Below are 22,473 nucleotides of genomic sequence, written 5' to 3'. Positions count from 1 at the left end.
TGAATCGCATCCCAGAGGCCACATCCAAAGCACACCTGTGCTGCACATATACCGACCTCAGCAGGGAAGGGCGGAGCAGATGCTGGTGTGATAACCCGGTTGCCCCCAGGACTGGTAGCAGCAGGAACCCCTTCCCAGGCTGTCTGCCTTTCCGATGTTCCCCTGTCCTTCTGGCCCAGGGGCGGGAGAGGATGCTTCTGTTCTAGAAGCACCCGAGAACCGGCAGCCCTCCAGGTGAGTCACACCTTCTCTCCTGAGTGTCTGTGGGCTGAGGGGACTGGGCCTCCACCCTCTGTGGGGTCTAGCTGGTCTAGAAGTAGTTGAGGACATGTAGCCCCACACCCAGAGAACAGCAGCCTTGATTTCAGACTCTGAACTACAGGTGAGCAGATGTGTCAGGGCCAAGCGGACCATCTATCCCTCCAGAAAGACTGGAGATGGCAGAGTCTGTAACAAAAGGAAGGCTGACTCCAGGAGATGGCTCCCTAGAGCAGAGCACTCAAGGTTTCTTCCACCAGAGAACTCGTGTTCCAGTCATCTTTACATGGTCTTTGGTGTCCCATTGGCTGCCTGCTTGCCTCTCCTGCGGGACAGTCTTTCCTCAAAACCATGGGAGCCGGGCCCTTCTCTCACAGCTGCTGGAGCCAGACACATAATCCCCATGTCAGCACCTTCCTGGGCGTGATTCAAAGCCCACCCGCCAGCAGACGAATACGGGGTCAAGCTGCCTGCTCACAGCCTGAGGACTCTATCCATGTGGCTCCATTCTGTGTCCAGTGCTAGATGCCATCCTCCTGGGCAACAGAGGGCAGGGCTGACCCGCCCCCACCATCTCTTCCCAGCAGGAAGTCATTCCAACAGGTGCCCTGAGAGCTGACCATTGTCCTGCCTCCGCCCCGGCCCTGGCATTGGCTCCGTGGACGGTAATGAGACAATAGGCTTGGCTGTCACTCCCTCAGGTGTCCTGTCATGTCCCCACAGACACATAGCCTCAGCTTCCCCCCAGCTTGGCTGCTATCAGGAGTCTGCCCCACCCCCACCCAGGCCCTGTTACCCTCACATACTCAGAGCCAACTCTCAACCTTGCTCCTTCCCCCGTGAACCCAATGCAGAGGGTGGCAGCGTGGGGTCTCGGCAAGTTCTCTGTCACAACCCAAGGAATCACTCCAAGATGGAGCACGTCTGTCACCTGGCAGTGGGCACACTCTGTGTTGGCAGGGGACTTGCCCATGCCGGGAGGGAGTTCAGGCTTCCCCCTAGCTTTCTTGACTACCATCGCCTGGTGGCCCTAGGGTTGGTCGCTGTATCTCAGATGAGGCCTTCGGTCTATCCACTTCCCGCCAAGGTGAGCACTGGCCTACGAAAAGCCTAGACACATGCATTGCTCCAAGAGACAAAGACTAAGAAGACACCTCAAGGTCGAGGGCAGTCCACTTCAAGGTCGAGGGCAGTCCACGCAGCATAGGTGGGTGCGCATGGTTCTTAGATCTCAGGATCACGGGAGGGTGGGTGGTGATTGCCTCGGCTGTCAGGTGAGCCAGACACATGGCCACTCTGGGGACAGGGGGTCTGCCGGCCCTGGTGCTATGCCCTCTGGCATTGTCCATATTCCCACAGGATCCGTTTGCCAACGACAGAAATAAACTGTGTGCTATGAGCTCCCTCTGAGTGTGTTTTCAGAAACAGCTCAGGGGGTACAACCTGCTATGCTACGATGCCACGTGGGGACAGAGGGTTGTGCTGGAGACCCCAGCTCATCTGCAGAAGGGGTAGGAATACCCTCTAAGCACACAGGGCTCCCAAAGTGTCCCCAGTGGGTGGGGGAGCAGAGCGTGCCACCTCTAGGTGTCTGTCCCACAGCACCACCCACCTACTTCACCAGCTTGACAACTGGCTGAGAGATAGCAGGGTCATTCAGATCCCGAAGGGCAAAAGACAGAGAGAGAGAGAGAGAGAGAGAGAGAGAGAGTGTGTGTGTGTGTGTGTGTGTGTGTGGCGGGGGATTAGTGAAGAAAGTCCACAGGTCTGGGAAGAGAGACCAACAGCAAGCCAGTGAGTCAGCAGAGGGGAGCTGGTGGGTTACGCCACACGTGTGTTATCCCATGCAGCCATCCCGCTGTGGAGGAGGCTGCAAGATGCAGCAACCAGGCGGAGGCAAAGGCTTTGCGTCTGTCATGCTAAAGGCCCCCACGGCCAGCCTCCAGTTTGCTGAAACATGACCACTACACCAAGTGGAATTATTGGTCTTATAAAGACACGAAGGCCATAACACTTCCCCTACCTAAGAGACGGGGTGGGGGCGGGGAGAGCGTCCCAGCTGATGTGCCGCACTCTGACCTTCACTGGCAGCGTGTGCCAGCGTCCCTTGTGCCGGCTGTCTCGGGCACCCGTCCCCGTTGGCTTATCTCCCTCTTGCAGGCAAAGTACGAAAAAGACAGCTTAAGATAACACATAACGGGGCCCATCTTTCTTCCGAGATAAGATTTTCAAACCTGGAGTCACCGCACATCTGTGTGCCGGTGAATTGAATATAAAAAGGTCCGGCAGGGTTGGAGCTGGGTGCATCCTGCCTGCAGCTCGGGGGGGGGGGGGGGGGGGGGGGGCAGCACGGGCTCTGGGGGGAAGAACAGCGTCTCCTCGCCGGCAGGAGCCTCATTTATTTCTCGGGAACCTAATTGAGTTTTGCTGTTTCCATATTGTCTGTTTTCCAGGCCGCCTTGGATTTACATTTGTAAACACACAGGCAGAAGCCTCCAACCAGACTTAATGAGCTGTGCGTTAGCTCCTCTCCCACCTCCGCCCTGCAAACCCGGGCTTCAGCACGTGCTGCGTGTGGCCCACGGGACTCCTGGACTTGAAACCGGACTGGGTTTTGAGGAATGGAAAACTCCCTGATAGGACGGCAGAGATCTCCGCCTCCCAGTACCGGTCTCGCACTTCCAATTTTACCAGGGAAATCACCCACCATCCTCTGGGCTACCCTCCAGGGAGGACCGGCGAGCATTTTGCTAGCTCTGAAGGGTCCCCTACTACCCACCTCCCCAGCATGGGTGCCTGGCCTTACCCCTGACTCCTCTGCCCAGAGAGTCCCAGGGAGGACCACCTAGAGCTGTGTCCAGTCCCTCTGCTGAGCTACCTTGACACAATGTTGCTGTACTCAACAGAAGCGTTTTCCTCCCTCTGCTATCCCTGAGCCGCACAGGGAGTTCCAGACAGTTCTCTTCCGATGGGCAGTGCTGGGGCAGGGACTCCAAATGAGACCCTTCCTGGCACAGTCACCCTGCTTGAGGGTGGTTACAAGGAGATCGGTGGATAGGCCTGAGGAGATGGGTGATTCCAAGCACCCGTCAAGACAGGCAGGAAAGGCCTGCTACCAACACAGCTGTGGTGGCTGACTCAGGCCAACCACGCTCACTAGAACTGTGTTGGTTTCTACAAAGTGTGCGGTGTCCACATTGGCGCTCCCCTGGTGATGCAGCTGGGAGACAGGTGCTGGGGAAGTGGCACAAAAACCAAGTGGTCCGGGGGAAGCTGCCAGCGTCTCTTACCCACGTTGGCCAAGGTCAGGTGCAGCCGGCCCTTCACGACCGTGTGGACTCCGATGGGCTTGACGCTGCCGAAGCCCGCCACGTCGCCGCTCACCACCATCATTTCCTGTTCGTACTCAGTGGCCACGACCTCCAGTTCATGTGAGACCTGAACAGCTGGCCGCCCTTGGCGGAGGAGGTGCTACAGAGAGAAGACAGGCGGTGCTGAGCAGCTGGGGTCTAACCACGGACACCTCCAACAGACTGTTGAGCCATCCTGACCCACCAGAGGGGCCCTGGAGGAGGAGGAAGACAGGCCCATGAAGGGCGTCGTCAGGGACAGAGATGCCACCTGCCACACTGAAGGGGAGAGGAGGCAAGAGGCCAGCTCCTTAGAAACACAAGCCTTAGCAAAGTGTAGCCAGGCTGACCACGGAATAGACACTGGGTGGCGCTGTGGTGCACCAAGGGTCTGGCAGCTGCCTGGTAGGAGCCGGCCTCCACTGGGAAGAAACACAGGTGACAGAATAAGGCAGGGGCTGGCCAAGTCCCTCTCTGGATTTGAACAGAACTTCAGAGCCCCGGGAGGAGATGAGCCAAGGTGCACGGCAGAGCTCTCCTGAGTCTGTCTCTCCAGCTGTCATTCCCAGGCTTCTGCCAGAGCCCATGTCAGGCTGGGGAACTGGTGACGGAACCGCAGGCTCCGGGCCAGCCTGGACCTCGTCCACTACGTGCCCCAGAGCCTCCTCCTACTATGTAGGAGGAGGGAACCAGACCGAGGTCGAAGCTTCTGTAAGCCCTGACTCTCTCCTACAGCCATGAGAGCACCTTCCCTGGGAGTGAAGACAGACAGCCCAGGGATGACTGATAGCCATCGCAAGTGCACACATGTCCGTGGTTCGAGAGCCCCTGGTAACCAAAAAACGGGATGAGGCCTTCAGAGAATGACCCAGAAATACGGGAGCATCCACATTTGTAGGAGGCAAGGAGATGGGAACAGAACGAGGGGCCGGGTGCCCGTACTGGTGGAAGGCTGATTGCAAAGAGAAAGCCTTTCTCTAGAGGGAGGGGTCTCATTCCCATCAGAAGGAGCAGGCCCTGCAGGCCCCAAGCGCCCTGCGCATCTGAAGCCCCCACTCCACCGTTTGGGATGTGACATCAGGGAACAGAGGCGAAGGGCGTGAGCAGTAGGGTCAGAACCCTGCTGGTGGTTATCAATGCGGCTGTGAACTCTTTTCTCCTTTCCTTTGAAAGAAGCACAGGGCCCACGACTCCAGCCTCACAGAGGACTCCTTTTTAAACCCAGCTTGGATTCTTCTTTGCCTTTTCATTTTAAAATGTAAGTAGAAGGGCTAGATTTAAATGTAAGAGCATTTGCTGCTCTTCCAGAGGACAGTCCCCAGCACCTCGGGGCAGCTCAGCAGAGCTGCCTAGAACTGTAGCTTTAGGGCATCCACTGCCCTCTTCTGGCCGCTAAGGGTACCTGCAGGCACATGCAGATCTGTGTACCAGTACATGTACGTGTGGGTGTGTGTGTGTGTGTGTGTGTGTGTGTGTGTGTGTGTGTGTGAGAGAGAGAGAGAGAGAGAGAGAGAGACCCACACCCACACCAAGGATGCTGGATGGCAGGGTGCATAGCGGAGGAACAGTGGAGACAGGATGGGGTTACGGGAATGAGGCAGGGGCTGGCACAGCCTGGGAGAGGAGGGATGCAGCTTGGGGTCAGGCACACAGAAGCAGAGGGTAGCAGTTGGAATCCATGGGTCTCGTCGGTGCCCAGCATCTGCCTGAGGGCTATGAGAAGGCGGGGAGCCTGGGAGACGGTGTGCCTGGGATCTAGGAGAGACCCCAGCGTCCACCATGATTACACAGAGCTGGGGCCAGCACAGGGCTGTCATGGTGACCTTCAGCTGATCCCCTGGGTTTACTTCACAGCACAGAAACACTTGGGGAGAGAGCATGGGGAAGAGTGAGGGTCTCGGTATCAGCAGGGGAGAGAGCAAGAGCGCACATTCAGATTCTAACTAAAATCAGAGCGCGAGAGTGGGACGCTTGGAGGAAGCTCAGCAGTGGGGTGTTCAAGGTCCTGGGTTTGACTCCCCGTACAAGGAAGGCAAGAGAAATCCATTACTGCCAACAGGAACCAGCTAATCTTCTCTACCTCAGCCGTTCCCCACTCTGATGGGCTGGTACCGGCCACCTCAGAGGACAGGTTACCAGTACCTGCCTTTACACGGCCTGTAGATGGCATCACTTTGGAAGAGACAAAGTGCTGTGGCCTGCCAAGGCATCTTGGGAGAGAAGCTCACCGAAAGTACATGGCTGGAGAACCCGGCCTCCGTGGAGGGGACTGTCCCCTCAGAGGGCAGAGAACACTGCACTGTTGGTTACTGGGCGGCGACCCTGCCATTGGGGGACAGGCTAAATAGTGACAGGTCCCACATCACCAAAGAGCCCATCCCTCGAGGCAGCTACCTTCATCTGGATGCCGGCAGACCCAATGAGGAGCAAGGAGTCTCCATCCCAGACGTCGACTTGCAGCGTCTGAGCGGCCAGGTACTGGGCGAACCAGCGCTGCTCTCCTGGCTTCAGGAACCCGGGATCCACCATGTACCTCAGCTGGAAGCCAGGGGAGCCTGCGCAGAGGAGGCTGGAGTGAGTCCGCGGGTAATTAGAGCCATTTATCATCTTTACACGCGGAGATATTTCTGCTCTGGTCATGATTACTAATTTCTGCTTCCGTCACAATGACAGTTAATAAACACATTAATCAAAAACATCATGAAGTACCCAAATTAACAAAGCAAAGCGCCGTGTTCAGGGGACCGAACTTCTTTCCAGTGTGCACAATAAGCTCCCAAAATAAGACTTATGGATTCCACCGAGTCCTTGGAAAACAGAGGATGATGGATGGGGAGAGTGTCCCATGGGGCTGGCCAAGGAGTTTATTATTCTATACGCAGAACTTAAGGAAGAGACCGGTCTACATGTGCTGTCAAGGCTGGGTCACGTGTGTGTATGTGCGAGTACATGCATGCACACATGCACGCACACACACACACACACACACACACACACACACACACACACACTCAGACATTTTGAGCATGCCCCTGCTGGGTTGCACCTACCCATCGAGCTGACTAACATGGTAGCCAGACTGCGGCCTCTGCCTTCATCTTCCTGAGGAAGCGCGATCATTAATTCTGAATGGACAAAGCTGGCCGTGAGATCACCGATAGTTAAAGCGCACCTAGCAGCGACGATGCCAGAGAGGCTCAAAGCAGTGCTTTCTCCCCTTCTGTAAACAGTTCCAGAGAGGGGAGGGTGTGTGCAGCTCCTCAGGGGTCACTCCTTCCCTCTGTGACACCCTCTCTGCTACTTCAGCTGCATGGGGTGCACAGACCCAGACCTTGTCTCACCTCAGACAGACGGCGCCCTTTCTGTCTGGGACGTGAGACCAGGCACAGCCCATGGTGCCAGGCCCCAGGCCTGAGAAACGAGGAAGGGAAGGCGAGTGGCTGGGGTGGACCCAGGCAAGAGTGGTGAGGCCTGGCTTAGGTCATCTCTCGGGATAGAAAAGCAAAGGAGGAGGCAGGAAGGAGATCTAAGAGGAGCTGAGTAAAAACTGTCCCGCAGAAGACAGGTATGCCCCACTGTGGCATCTCACGGGTGACCAGTCAGGGCCACCACCAAACCGCACATAGCTGTTGGCCAGCCTCAGTTTAGGAAACACTCACAGACTGGCTGACTCCTTGTGCCTCTCAGACACACGTGGGCTCTCGAGCAGCCCTGTGAGTTCCAAAGCCTGGGCTTGCCAGGGCTTCACATCAGTGCCAGCCCCCAATGCACCCCAGCAAGACCTCTGCGGAACGGTGGCCCCAGAGAAGTGTGAGAAGGAGCCCACCACATCTACTGCAGCATCCCCTGGGCACATGCATACCCATGTCCCTGGGACACCCTGACCCCGGTGTGTCCCAGGCTGGACCCTTGTGTCCACGGCCAGCTCCTCCCCACACCCACAGCCGGCTCCTACCCCCACCCACACCTCTCAGGTGGCTTCCTTGCCCCATCCCCATGACATCCGCCACCTGCCAGGCCCCTTCGATGCTACTCCCACCTCCATCAGCAATCGCTAGCTGTGCCCTGCCAGGTGCCAGTCCTTGCACAAGGTACATGGGGAAACGGGACACACGGGGCCCGTGCCTGTGGTGCTAAGGTGGAAGACTTGCCACCGAGCCAGAGCAGCAGGCTACTGTGGCACCTGCTGGCCACGCATGGCAAGCTGGCCACTTCTTCACCCTGCAGGCACCGCCCACTGCACCCCTGACCAGTCAGGACCAATGACCTTGCCGTTGGGATCGCCATAGAAGGACCTTCTCTGAGAGACCTGTGTAGCTCAGAAGCCGAGATGTCACCAGCCACACCGTATGTGGTCCACCGGGCAGGTTAGAGCCTCCACACGTTCTCAGCCCTCACCACTTAATACCCCATGTCTATTCCTGTAGATCCCTGTGGCCCCCTCACCCAGCCCCACATACAGCCCAAACCTTAATGGACACATTTCTCTCTCATTCAACCCCACCATCCCTTCGAGCTTCACAGATGCCTCCTGCCCTGGACAGGTGTCCGCACCTCCATCAGGTGAGACTCTGTCCGTCCGGACGGACCCCAAAGTTCAGAATGACTTGGGGAGAGAGCATGGGGAAGAGTGAGGGTCTCGGTATCAGCAGGGGAGAGAGCAAGAGCGCACATTCAGATTCTAACTAAAATCAGAGCGCGAGAGTGGGACGCTTGGAGGAAGCTCAGCAGTGGGGTGTTCAAGGTCCTGGGTTTGACTCCCCGTACAAGGAAGGCAAGAGAAATCCATTACTTAGGAGCCAGCCAAGTAAGGCAGAGCAACTGCAGAGGCCCTCGGGGAGCTTGGGACGCACACTAAGAAATTGTTACAACTATCTGTTCAAGGGCAGATCCAACCGCCCACAACAAAGGGAAGACCAGGGTCCGCCCAACCCCACAGGCTCCTGCACAGAAACACCAAGCAGTGCACCCGGTAACAGGCTCTGAGTACACCCGGAAAACATGACAAAGAAAACCTAGACACATCCCATAGAGTAGAAAAAAGCACAACTCCAGCTCTATGAGTACGCCATAAACTAGAAATCATTAAGAAAAGATTAATCAAAATGAGTTCACAGCTTAATCCTAAGTATCTGTGGAAGGGAACACGAGGTTTTCTAGAAAGCCGATTTGGATGGTACACGCCTGTCCCAGCACTGGGGAGGTGGAAACAGGAGGAGCAGGAGTTCAAGGCCAGCCTGGGCTATATACACAGTGAGTTCAAGGATCGTCTTGCTACCTGAGATCCCATGTAGGAAGAAGAGGAAGGAGGAGGAGGAAGAGAAGGAAGATGAAGATGAGGAGGAGGAAGAAGAGGAAGAGGAGAAGGAGGAGGAGGAAGAAGAGGAAGAGAAGGAGGAGGAGGAGAAGGAGGAGGGAGGGAGGAGGAGGAAGAGGAGGAGGAGAAGGAGAAGGAGGAGGAAGAGGAGGAAGAAGAGGAGGAGGAAGAGGAGGAGGAGGAAGAGGAGGAGGAGGAGGAGGAAGAAGAGGAGGAGGAGGAGGAGGAGGAAGAAGAGGAGGAGGAGGAGGAGGAGGAGGAGGAAGAGGAGGAGGAGGAGGAGGAAGAGGAGGAGGAGGAGGAGGAGGAAGAGGAGGAGGAGGAGGAGGAGGAGGAAGAGGAGGAGGAGGAGGAGGAGGAGGAGGAGGAAGAGGAGGAGAAGGAGGGAGGGAGGAGGAGGAAGAGGAGGAGGATGAAGAAGAGGAGGAGAAGGAGGGAGGGAGGAGGAGGAGGAAGAGGAGGAGAAGGAAGAAGAGGAGGAGGGGAGAGGAGGAGGAGGGAGGAGGAGGAAGAGGTGGAGGAGGAAGAGGAGGGGGGAGAGGAGAAGGAGGAGAAGGAGGAGGAGGAGGAGAAGGGTTTCTAGAAAGCACAGTTTAACAGTGAATGAGACCACAGTACAATTACAGAGAAAAGCACAGCTGAACATCTACAAAATCAGAAGCTCTAAGAAAAACAAAGCGAGCCCAGAAAATGGAGAAATTGATGATCAAACAGAGGAAAGAGAGGGGCTGGAGGGCTCAGATGACCCCAGTTTGGATCCTGAAACCCACGTGGTGGCTGGCAACTGCCTAGGACTTCAGGCACAGGGTATCTGGCGCCCTCTTCTGGCCTCCACAGGCACTGCATGCACATGATGCACACGCGTACAGATTGGTCTTCTCTCATTATTTCAGTGATTCTGCACTAGAGCTGGCTTAGGACCTAGCATGTGGTGGGTTTTATACTAAGCTCCATGGGCCGCTGGGGACTCTGTGGGGTGGGTCTGTAAAAGCCTGTGGCATGGTTTCACCCTGAGGCTTCTTCATTTTAGTCTGGATGGCCTGACTGTTGGGTTAGTGCTGCTGGGGTTGCCTGCTATTCCCTGTCTGTCTTTTTACCTCCCTTGGCGCTTGTGTTGGGGGAACTGGAGTCCGGTGCGTGCATATTTACAACTGTTGTGTCTTCTGGATTCGTGTGTGAAAGTCTCTCTCTTCCAATGGTGGCTTGATGTCTACTTCATTAGATGTCAGACTGACCACACGGGCTCCCTTTGGGTTTCTATTTCCTACGCAGACGGTGTCGGTCCTCTGACTGCCAGACTGTGGCTGCCTTGGCCAGTGATGTGTGGTGTCTGGAGATGATAGGTACAGGTTGCTTTTGATTCCGATCACGTTGTCTGCATCTTTTAATCAGAGGTAATGTGTTGCGTGTTATTATTACGTGAAATCAGCTGTGGTTGGGTGGGGTTACCTGGGTGCTCCTGCTTCTGTGTCTTTTGGGACAGTTCGTGCTCTCCTCTGTCGCTGCGGCTTCATGGGATATGTTGACGCCTGGTAGTGTGCATGTGCATCCTTTCTGCTCGTGATGACTGTTTATATATAGTGAATCTGCTAATTCCTGTGGTCCGCTGGCTGCTCCTCTGCTTAGCTCTTTCTGTTCACACCGGGCTTTGATGGTTTTCTGTCAGGACCCATGGACTCCAGTGCGTGAACTTGGCTCTCCCTGTGCTGTCTTAGTTGGGACTCTCTCTCTCTCTTTCTCTGTGTATCCCATTCCTTAGTGTTGTGTGCAGTGCTGGTCTCCTGGCCGTGGGTTGCTTTGGTGTGGGAAATGCCTTTGCTGTGTTCTGAAATGTCCTTATCCCTCTGTGAGTTCTAAGAGGCAACTTCGCTGGCTGTGGCAATCTCAGTCGCTGGTCACCTCCGCACGGGGCCTGAGGTGTATCACGTTCCAGGCTGGCTGTAAGCGGAAGAGTTGAGGCCAAGGATCTGAGACCACCAAGAACTGCCCAGTGCTGCCCTCTGCTGGTCTGGAGCCACTGTGTGCAGTGACGTGCTTGGCTTCTGTGCTCTTCTCCTCAGGATGTGGAGAGCTTTCCCCGCCCTTGGCAGGGATCTTGGGCTAGGACATGGAGGTAGGCTCAGGTGTCTTGGTCATCCTGATGAGCCCTTAGAAACAGTGATCACGGGACTGTGATCATTGCCTGGCTTGTCCCTTGACTATTTGTGTTTATTTGTGTTTACTGTCTTGCTTGTCCCTTAACCTGGAACTGACCTTATTACTTGCATGTAATTAAAATGGTATAAAAGCAGACTGGGAAAAAATAAATTCACCTCAGTATCAGAACCGGCTGGGGTCCTGCTACAATGTTGTCTAATTGTCTTTTTTCTTTTTGATCCTTGATCCTGCGCTGGAGAACCTGTTGACTGACTGAGCTGGCTTGGTCATCAGTACAGTAGGGTAAGGGAGAGAGGGGCAGGGCTGTCCCCTCACCCCCACCCCATCACCTCAATCCAGGCCTGCGGCAGAGGGAGCAGAAGCTAAGAGTCTGAAAGGCCTCAGGCAAGCAGAAAGGCTGCGCTTGGGCACCCTTGGCCACAGGGTGCCGGGCTGCTGTTACATCCGGGTCCTAACACCACAGCAGGGTAAGCTTCAGGGGCGGAAGCCAGAGGTGTAGCCGGTTCTCGGGGTGAGTGTTCCCATAACTACTTTGTTATAAATAGATGTTATAAATAGTACTTTCTGACTCCATTAATTCCAACTTTGGAAAGAAATGGGAGCCTCTTGTGCCTGCGGTCCCCAAGGTGACCAACCACCTAGCTGAGACCACCTGCTTGCTACGTCAAGCTTTGTCCTGTGTCCCCCGCCCCGACGCCATGCTTCCGCCTCCCAGGGGACAGCACAGGTGGCAGCCTGCACAGCAGTTTGCTTCCGTCTTGCTGAGTCTTCTCGTGTGGCATTACTTGCTGTTCTGGTTAAGATAACTAGTCACTTCTGGTTAAGTTAACTAGTCACTTCTGGTTAAGGTAACTAGCCACTTCTGGTTAAGGTAACTAGTCACTTCTGGTTAAGGTAACTAGCCACTTCTGGTTAAGGTAACTAGCCACTTCTGGTTAAGGTAACTAGTCACTTCTGGTTAAGGTAACTAGCCACTTCTGGTTAAGGTAACTAGCCACTTCTGGTTAAGGTAACTAGCCACTTCTGGTTTGGTTTCCTTACTGACTCATCACTGAGGTGTGTCTTCGTTCACAGAGTTTGGGGAGGTGGGGTTGATGGCCAGTTAACAACCAAGCGGCATTAGCACCAGAGAGGTCTGATTTAGGTTTGACCTCATCTCTAAGCTGCATTTCAGACCATCCTCACTTCTGCCTGAGCGGCGTGTGGGACTCCCGTGTCGGAGGACAATGTTCCCACTGAGTGGCTCTTGTGTCCTCTCCAGGGAAACACACGGCCATGCACCGTGGGCACAGAGCCATCGAGAGAGCAGGCCAGTGCCGCGAAGGTGTCACACCACAAAAGCTCTCGTCAAAAATCAGAGGCCTCACCCCCAGTGCCCAGGAAAGGAGGGAGCAGAGGGTACCCTGTGAGCCACTGCCATGAGACAGGAAACAAGTCTGGACTGCCTCGGAAGCTCTAGGACAGCGTGTCTCACACAATGCACAGAAAGCACAGGCAACGAGCGAGGGCCACACCCACCATAAAAGGGGGACTCCAGGGGTTGGGGATTTAGCTCAGTGGTAGAGCACTTGCCTAGCAAGCGCAAGGCCCTGGGTTCGGTCCCCAGCTCCGGGGGAAAAAAAAAAGGGAGGGGGGGCTCCACTTCTGTTTCTGTCTTTAATTACAATTAGTGTGTGTGTGTGCGTGTGTGTGTGTGTGCCCACACACTTGAGTGTGTGTATGCCCGTATCTGCATGTATGTACACATGCTACAGTATACATGTGGAGGTCAGAGAACAGACTGCAGGAACTGGTTCTCTCCTTCCACCGTGTGGGTCTGGGGGAACGAACTCAGGTCCTCAGACTTGGCAGAAGGAGTCTTTACATCCTGGGCCACCTCATGGCCTGGGACCTGATTTCTGAGCAGATTACGTTTTAAACTATGAGTGTCTGCAGCAGCTGTAACATTGGCAAGATAGCTAATGGTATTAAAAATTGTTAATTCTTAGATGGCATTATACTATTGAGTGTAAGTTTTTTCAGGAAACTGGGTTGCAGGGGCACTGTGCAAAGAGCTCCCTGTAAGAGGGGACTGACGATGACACAGGCTGACTCCGGAGGACACTTCATTCCCAGCCCCCACCCACCCCTTCCCCCACCACATTGGATGGCTCACAGGGAATCTCTCCTGGCCTTCACGGGCACTCACACACAAGTGGCAGACACACAGACACACAGTCACAGACATAGAGAAAGGGAAGAATGGAACAACAATTCCATGCGAGGTTTACTTAGCACGGATCCCTTCGTTCAACACTTACCAGCGTCAAAGGAGCCGTCTTTATTGATGTGGACCAGGATGTGAGACAGGGAGGCAGAGCCGTTCTTGCCTGTCCTGTCCAGTTTGACCAGCTGCAGGCGTGGCGTGGTCTCGGGTGGGAAACGGTAGAACTGGAAGGTGAAATACACAGTCTGTGGCCACGGCGCTCCCGGGCAGTCCTGGGCCGCTCTGAATGCAATGACAGGGAATTAGTCAGACATCCATCGAGGAGCTCCCAGGGTACGAGTCGCACAGGGGCAGGGTAGGCACTGTGGTCACAGAGGCTGCCTCAGTTACCACAAAGGACTGCTTCGTCCTCTCGGGGGACGGGATGGAGGCTATTCCAGGTGCCATGACTTCTTGCCTGGAGGTGCTGCTCTCAGAAACACTGGAATCTGAGAACTGGGCACTCATGGTTTTAATTAGCCCGGACCACTGCACCAAGGAGGGCCTCTGGCATTTACAAAGGAGGGTCCCAGTCAGAAAGATGTAAAAACAGATGGCAGGTCTAAGGTCAGCATGAGGAAAGTACTAATGTTTAAGGTAAAAATAGCTGATTGCTGCCTCAGTCGCAACACACCATACCACATGAGCGATTACCAACCACCCCACAAACATACTATAAACATGACAGATTGCCAACTCCCTCACAAACATACTATAAACATGACAGATTACCAACCACCCCACAAACATACTATAAACATGACAGATTACCAACCACCCCACAAACATACTATAAACATGACAGATTGCCAACTCCCCCACAAACATACTATAAACATGACAGATTACCAACCACCCCACAAACATACTATAAACATGCCAGATTACCAACCGCCCCACAAACATACTATAAACATGCCAGATTACCAACCACCCCACAAACACACACAATTACGTGTGTCAGTTAACTGGGAAAGCAGATGGTCCTGCCCCAGCTGGTGAAATGTGAACACAGAGCGGGCTGAAAGTCAGACCTTCAGCGTGAGGAAGCGTGGGCACCTGGGGACTACCTGCTGAAGGCAAGAAACTGCAGCACGATCTCATTCCCTAGAAGGCAGTCTGACTCCTCCTTCTGAGGGTTGAACCTCACAGGATCCATGGGATTGACGGCCTCCACCGGCTGCTGCCTGGCATCAAGGATCTCAGGGAAGCCGGAAGACTGCAGGAGGACCATGGCAGCTCTGGAGAGCTGGCTTCTGGAGCTGAAGCAGACAAAGGTGCCAGAGCCGGCTCATCCAAGTCGAAGGGTCCCAGCCCTCCCCCACCAAGCCTCACCTCCTGGTCTGGGCTCCCACCACAATGGGGGCATGCAAAGGAGTGAAGGGAAGTTCCTGTAGGTGTTCTACAGTGGGCGTCCCCTGCACCGAGAAGGGCGGCTGGCTCAGGTCAGCTTCCAGATGAGAGATCCTGCTCTCTAATACAGATCCCTGTTCAACAGAACCAGGGCTCCAGGTGAACGCGGCAAGAGCCCACCACTGACGGCCCCCAGAGGTGCTCAGGTCTAAGGGTGGACTGCCCCGGTGGCTTCCATGCAATACTTGGGACACACCATGTAAGTTCTGTCTTAATCTGTAACTCGGGGTTAAGCGGTCACTCTGTATTTCACAGAGCGGCCACATCTGTGACTCACGAACCACAAATCGAGTGAGCAGCCAGCGCTGCAGAGACACTGGCACCAAACAAGCGCCAAGCACTGCTGGGGGACATCATGCTCCTGACCGTCTCGGACACAGTGTGGGGGTAAATGTGTGAGGTGGGAAGCCAGGTGTCACCTCCCTCCCATCCCATTCCACAGCCCACATCAGGAAGAAAACCCCAGGGGCCCTGTCGCCTAACCAACCAAACATTGAACTCCCTTCCCATGACGGGGTGATGAGCCTGTATCGGAAGGGAAGGGGGAAAGGAACGTGGGGGTGCACTTACTGCTTGGAGCTGGGGACCCTCTGGGGACTGAGAGCCATCCAGGGGCTGAGGAGGAGGCTTGAAAGATCTTTGTGAGGCCAGAGACTGTGGGGAGGCCGCCAGCTGGGAGAGCGAGAGCTGCAGGGGGAGGGAGTTCTCGGGTGAAATGTCCGTTGACTTAGGGAGCCCCCAGCACACAGACCATGGGACAGGACGATGGTTCCCACGCATCGCATCGCTGCCAGGAGTTAATGCCAGTACTACCCTGGCCAGCAGCTGCTCTGACATCCAGGGCCTTTCCAAACTTCCTTAACCCATAATTATAAGGAGGCCTGGTGCTGTGATCTCTCAAATGTCACAGTTTGAACCAGAACAGTCACAGTGGGGAGGCTGGTGGAGAGGAGGGGGCGTCCTGCTGCAGGATCAGACGGTGGCCTGCACTGTCAGGCTTCACTCCTACCCTTGCACTTGTTACCTCCAACGCTCAGTCCAACCCCCTGTCCACTGAGTCTCCTCGCCAAGACAGAGACCACACTAGGTGGCTGACAGGAGCCTAGGAACAGACTTCCCACCAGCTCCTCGGAGCAAGGTCTCTGCCTTGGTCTCCACACCTCTGTCAAGGTAATAGTGGCCTTGATGGCCGGGCCACCGTAAGAATGTCACTTAAGGTCAGTGTGCTAAGCTACCTACAAAAGTCTATCTTCACGGGTGGAGAATGAACACTGATATCCAAGGGAGGGGAGGGGTGGGGTAGGATGGGAAGGGGTGGGGTGGGGAGGGGAGGGGTGGGGTGGGGTGTAGCTCCAGGCTGTGCTAGACCACGTGCTTCACAGCTGGACTCTACTTCAGGTGCACACCTCTGAGGGGTGATGGCTCCCTGCAAGGACAGCCAGCCCAAAGGAGAGCTCAGCAGGGGGAGCGCAGGAGCAATGGGTGCCGGGCAGTATCCCTGGGGCCTGGAAAGGGTCTTGGGGTCCATTTAACCCCACATAGACTATTAGACCAGAAGGAGGCAGGAATTGGCCCACAGACTGCACCTTGGATATGACTTCTCTATAAAAATCATTTTTGCAGAACAGTGCTGAAAGTTGTGCAGCCAAAGCCACCCAGGGTCAGGGGACACGAGGGCCCCCATCCTGCCCGGCTGCCAATGACCCCGTCAGGAGCATCAGATCCATCCACACAGAAAGTTCTAGACTGTGGAGGTGAATGCTGCCTGGTAGACAGATGACTGCCCAGATGTCCTGCCTCTCTCAGCTGTGGTCCAGAATCTGCCAGACACACGTGCTTGGCCCATGGGCCAGGGGCTGCCTGGTGTCAGTGCCCCTCTGGGAGGGGTAAAGGCCAGGTTCCGGGATCTCAGGCAGTCAATGGCACTGGCTTTACAAGTGTCACCACTGGGAGAATGTGGTATTTTAAGTGTGGGCAGCTGGACCTGGAAATCAGCTAGTGAAGCAAGCTGAGGGACAGAGCGGGGATGGGGGGGGGGGGGTAAAGATATCCCCGGCCCCAGCATGCAGAGTCCTTTCGCAGGCCCACACTCCCTGATCCCTTCTTCTAGAATTCGTCAGAGCCCGCCTTGGGCCTGAACTTACCCCTGGGCCCACAGGAGAGTCCTGTATCGCAGCAAGATCCCGGGCTGCCAGTGCTGGTGTGCCTGGGGTGGGGGAGCATAAGGGCTGTCAGCCTCAGCTGGCCCAGAGACCAGATGCCAGTGCAGTTGGGCCCACTGTTTATCTCATGTGGAACTGGCTGTTTGTATAATCTGTGGCCCACACAGCCCCGCTGAGCACGAGGGGATTGGAAGCATAGCCATGCTCCCTCACCACTCTCAGCTCTGACACCCCCTCCCCCACTCTGCCCCCTCACCCCTCGCCCTGACCCCTCACCTTGCCCGATCTGCCGGCTTCCTTCTGCATCAAGCAGGCTTGCTAAGTGCAGGCCAAGTGAGACGGGGACCATGGTCCCTGGACACTTGAGCTCTCTGACACATTACTACAGAAGGCTTTCTGCTACTCGCACCCACTGCCTTGGGCATGTCCGCCTCTGTGGTACACCTAGCACCATGGTGCCGAGGCTTGTGGCTTGGCTCACCGTCCTAATCCAACCTACTGAGCATAGCCAATTCCCCAAAACCCCCTCATTCACAATACAGATGGACCTTTGGGAAGTCGACTCAGAAGTCAAGGCTGGCCCTCCAATAAGTTCCCCAGAGCAGGGGGCTGGAGCAGCTGTGACCCTTCCGGTACCCAAGGGGTCTTCTGCAGAGTGACAAGCTCCTCAAGGGAGCTTGAGTGACAAGGGCCCACCTGTACCCCCTGCCCTGTAGCAGCACAGCAGTGATACCATGAGTTTCACTGGGGCTGGTCTGTGCGGGTCCTCACAGCCATGTCATCTTACAGCCCCTTCACCGTGCCTTTGGCTCCAGTCACACCTTCCTATAGATATGGGGCAGCCTCAAAGAGACCCTAGCCTGTCTGACAGAGAAGGCCACCTCTGCCTGCTCCCCAGAGACTGCAGTGTGGCCAGAATGCTCTATGAACCTGGCATTTCACGGTGGGGTGGCCCAATAGCTGCCCCTAAGGTCACGACTGTCATCTCCAGCTTCATGTCCGGTCCTTGCCTGGACCACTGCAGTCCTCAGTGATGGCACACTGGCCATTTCTAGAAGACCTTATCCCTTAGTAGACCTTGATTTCCGGAAAAATCGTGCCCTCACCCCAGGGCCTTGTCCAATGCTCACACTCACGGAACCAGCAAGAGACACCAGGCACTCACAAAGCTGTCTCTTCCTCCCAGGGGCCCTTGCCCGGGGAGTCTCCACATGGCCCACAACTGCCATAAATGAATCTCTCACACTTCCCAAGGTCCCCTGGGGCAAAACAGCCTCATGTCCCTGCCCCTGTACCACCTGCGTGGAGAATGCCCAGTAGCCTCCTGCTGCACTCTGGGTAGCAATGAAATGAAAACAATGCCAACATACTCCACCCAGAGCACACGGCTAAAGCCCTGCACTGCAAGGGGCCCCCAGCCCAGCCTCTTGTGGCTGCTTTCTAGAGGGTCCCTCAGGAAATACTGTATCTTGTCCTGGGCCTCACGAGGATCTGGTGGAGGCCTTGTGAGGCCTCACTGACAAGATGGCAGAGAGTTCCAGGAATGGAGGCAGAAACCAGCCTGAAAGGACTTCTGCCTCGAGTAACCCAACTGCCCAGCCTGTCTGGTACGCTCGTGCGTGGTACAGCGCAGTGGATGCCTGGGAAGTATCCGCTCGCCCACCCCCTCTCCTAACATGTCAGCCAGCAGGGTTCCCGGTGACCTGGACACTCCCATCTGAGGAGGCTGCGGTCTGAGAAACTGGCTGCTTTGTGGGAGCCATGAGGAGGATGGTCTCGGCTCTCCGGAGGCAAATGTGAGTGCTGCCTGTCAGATGACCACCACGGGGTGCCTGGCCCAGGTCCCCAGACCATCTTCCACAGCTCTCTCCTTACCTGAAAAGACTTGAAGATGAAACAGAGCTCTACTTTGCCCCGCAGTAATGGGGGACTGGGAAAACTCTGCAGGCTGATTTTAGTAAAGAGGAAAAATTACAGGAGATGGCTCCATTATCCTTAGCTGAGAGAAGCCAGCACTTAGGCTCCGGCCGTGCATCCTCTGGGCGAGGGAAAAGCTGGAGGCAACACCATGGGGCCATTTACTGCTTCTTCCCCCACAGGCTTAAATTTGGGTATTGTGTGAAATGTTTCTTCAGGTAATTCCTTATATTGTGACTTACCATACAATTTTACCTTCTGAGAGAGTTAAAACAGCCTTTAAAAGGCTCTGGCAGCCCTCTTAGGACACCTGCTGGGAGCCCAGGCTGGGAGGGCCAAACCCACACCCTGAGAGAAATGAGAAAGACATCCGGACCCAGAGGGGCTCATTTTTCAAGCTTTCCCTCTTAGGGTTCATCCCTCCATGGCCCCGCAGGAAGGGCTGTGATGGGAAGACCCCCCCCCCTTCTGCTACAGCACACACTTGGGTAACACGTGGACCCAGGACAATAGATCTACATGCCCACGTCTGCCTGCAGAACGTCCAAGTGCACACCACACGTCCCTGAACCCATATGAATGTGACCAGGTACAACAAGGAGCCCCTGGGGCAAAGAGGTTGCCGGAGTGACCGAGCACACCAGGGCAGCATCTGGGTTTACAGTGAGAAGAGCCGGTGACCAGACACGTGGCACAATTCTCTGCCACGTGCTGAGGGGCTAGGGGACACACGGTGCATGCCTGGCTGGCCTGCTGCAGGCTCGCTGCTCCCTGACTGGAGTGACCTGCAGGGCACAACCCCACTGCCACACGCACCTGTTACTGTGAGTTCCCACATGACCACCGAGTGTGCGAGGCTTTAATTTATAGGTAGGCGTTACTTGTCAGATCTACCAGGGTGGCCCTACCGAAGCTACAAGGCCCTTCCGCAGAAGTAATGACAGCAATCACCAGAGCCTGCTCACGGGCTCCGTGGGCGACCGTAGCTGCTGACTGCCTCTGCTTCTCCACACAATGCGCCCTCCGATACTGGCCTGCATTCCTGGGGCTGAAGTAGCATTTGGCCGTACCTGGACCTCTGGGTTTGAGCGGTGGCCTTGTCCACGAAGGGGAGCGTGCAGGCTCCGAGACCTCGGTTTCTCTCGAGTCAAAGGACCAGTGCAGCTCAGTTGCACACAAGCTTGCGGAGTTCGGAGGGAGGAGACTAAGCCAAGGGGTCTCCAGCAGAGGCTGCTGGTCAGATACCAGAAACCAGGAAAACAGCTCCCTAGCTCAGCAGGCTCCGTGGCCTGCTGAACACACTGTCTGACTGTTCCTGAGCCCCTGTGCTCTCCGCCAGGCCCCACGTGACAAGAACTGCTGTCAGCAAACTGTGTCGTCCACCCCAGTTTGGTGTCAAGAAGCTGCAATGTCCTCCACCTGGCTAAGCAAGTCCTCCATCTCCCGAAGGCCAGGCAGGAGCCTGTGCTCTGACTCCAATCTGAACTGCCACGGGTCCCTTAGGGTCACTCGGGCCTTGCCTTATGTGCACACTATGGAGAGGGGCCGCAGTGTCGCCGTAAGGCGAGACTTCTCTGGGACACAGTGAGATGCTTCCCTTCAGCCCTGGGCAGCCCTCAGCATATTTTAGCCTGACCGTGCGTGCTGGACACTGTCACAAACCCGACAGAGAAGCGCTCTCTATCCGTGATCATAGCTGGCCGGTCTCCTGAGGACTCTGAGTGTGCACTGTGCTTTCTGCTCTGTCACAGTGACCGCTAGAGGACTGGGACTGGGGCACCAGGCAGTGTCTCCCAGCAACCCTCCCATTTCTGCCGTCCCCTTCTTGATGTATAGCAAGCAGATCAGGAGAGTGGGACCTGGACCCATCGCGTCACCTCAGGAGTCACAGACCGTGCCGTGTGACAGTGAGCTGACGGGACGGGCAGTGTCCTTCTCCACCTTATACCTTCCTAGCCCTCTGTTTCTCGCGCCCGTTTGTCATGCGCTTGTACTTAACGCAGGGGCCACAGAAAGATCGCCAAGACAGGGAAATGGCTAACAGGGGACAGGACCTCCACCACTGTCCCGGGACTGAGGCACTGCGATCCTCGGTACAACAGAACCTGCAGAGGCAGGGTGTGTTCCTTCTGGGGAGGAGGGTGGGTTGCCATGACATCTTCCTGCTGATGGCCTTGGCAGCTTGGATCCCCCCCCCCCAACCCCATGCACGAGCTCCCTTCCTGAGGGGGCTGCCCGGGAGGGACTGAGAAGCAGCAGGCATGGTGTGAGAGGTGGAGGGGCGTGGGCAGAGGAAAGCACCCTGCTTACAGGACAGGGGCAGGAGGCGGTTGCCTAGCAACAAGCAGCAGCTGGAGAGGGTGGGGGCAGAGAGGGGGACAGTGTGGCCCATCACAGAGAGGAAAGAGAAGAGGAAAGGGCCTGGGCCCTAATGAGATCGTCACTAAACCTAAAGAAGGGAGCAAACGAGGCTCCCTGTCATCAGACCGACCCATGGGGATGAAGGACGAGTCAGGACTAATGGGCTCTGGGTGCTGGGGACACACAAAGGCCTCGCTCTTTGCGCCTCAGCCGTCCTTCCTGAGGCCTGGGTCACAGAGATGGGAAAATGAGACGCTAAGAGATAAAGGAAGAACTTGGCAGGCGTGCGCCTCTGCCTGACTGAACTCAGACCATGGCCCTCAGGGGATGGAAAAGCCAGGTGATCTGCTGGGGCCCTGAAGGCCAGCTCAGCCCTGCTTGCTGACAGAGGCCAAGCTCTCCACACCCTCCACACCCCTACCCAGCCCTCTGCAGCAAATGTACTGCAGATTCTACTCCTGCGGCCAAAGCGGCCAAAAACCTCTCCCCAGCTTCTGTGGGTCGACTCCCCCGACACATGGATGGCCACCGCCACCTGCCAGCACAGCGGCAGCTGCAGGGATCTAAGAGCACGTATCCTGGGAAACAGGGCTGCGGGTGTTTGCCATGGCCCCTGCTATGGGAGTGTTTTCAGATCCTCTGAGCAAACAATCCGAAATGCTGTCACCACCAGAACACTTAAAAGCAGAATACAGGTCAAGGAAACTCCAAGACTAATGAAAAGTGCGACCTGCGTGCCCCCTAGTGGCTCGGCGCCTGCTTTCCCGCTGTCGGCGACGAACAGGCCTCGCCTTCCTGTCAACTTTAAAGGAAAAATAAAACGGGTGATCCAGAAGGGAAAGCCAGAATAACTCACGTAAAGTGACACCCACGTAGCATTAAGCTCACCAGAGGAGCTGTGTAGCTTCTAGACGCCGAGGTCTGCAAAGTTCCCCCCGTGGTGGATATTTAAGTCTCTTGTACTGGGGACTCGGGAGGCAATGACTTTTAAGCTCGGAGCAGGGTGGAGCGACTGTATTAACATGGCATGAGGGCAGCCATAAATCCAAATTAAATAAGGCAAACAAGATCAGGTCCCGACTGCAGCCCCTGAGACACGTACCGCTCTGCTCCTACACTACGGAGCCATTCCGGGTGTCCACAAGAACCGAAACAGACACCTCTCTCAGGGGACAGTGAACCTTTCAGAAAAGACCTAAGAGTGAGCATGACGGCTCTGCTTCTTCAGAACTCAAATGTCTGCTCGTGGGTCCCAGAGGAAGACAGCCTGAGCTGGCTCACTTGGGAGAGCTC

At 55.7% G+C, this 22,473-nt stretch overlaps 1 protein-coding gene across 5 annotated transcripts in view; it reads right to left on the bottom strand.

The window, feature by feature from the left end:
- The window catches only part of Nphp4 (nephrocystin 4), an 85,872-nt gene that overhangs the window by 11,946 nt on the left and 51,453 nt on the right, over nucleotides 1-22,473 (bottom strand). For 3 of the 5 annotated variants that reach the window (XM_006239465.5, XM_017593435.3, XM_039110104.2), the window contains exons 12-19: nucleotides 16,885-16,946; nucleotides 15,311-15,427; nucleotides 14,663-14,814; nucleotides 14,398-14,589; nucleotides 13,383-13,570; nucleotides 6,659-6,733; nucleotides 6,003-6,163; nucleotides 3,549-3,729 (exon numbers count right to left, since the gene is read on the bottom strand). In XM_006239465.5, the coding sequence (XP_006239527.1) occupies nucleotides 3,549-3,729; nucleotides 6,003-6,163; nucleotides 6,659-6,733; nucleotides 13,383-13,570; nucleotides 14,398-14,589; nucleotides 14,663-14,814; nucleotides 15,311-15,427; nucleotides 16,885-16,946 (1,128 nt within the window). The remainder of the gene's footprint in view (nucleotides 1-3,548; nucleotides 3,730-6,002; nucleotides 6,164-6,658; nucleotides 6,734-13,382; nucleotides 13,571-14,397; nucleotides 14,590-14,662; nucleotides 14,815-15,310; nucleotides 15,428-16,884; nucleotides 16,947-22,473) is intronic. The other 2 variants (XM_039110105.2, NM_001037650.2) reach the window with 1 other exon arrangement.

The sequence above is a fragment of the Rattus norvegicus genome, chromosome 5, assembly GCF_036323735.1.
Source record: "Rattus norvegicus strain BN/NHsdMcwi chromosome 5, GRCr8, whole genome shotgun sequence".
Taxonomy (NCBI): Eukaryota; Metazoa; Chordata; class Mammalia; order Rodentia; family Muridae; genus Rattus; species Rattus norvegicus.
Note: the sequence above shows the minus strand (reverse complement) of the source record. Positions and strands in the feature narration are given on the sequence as shown.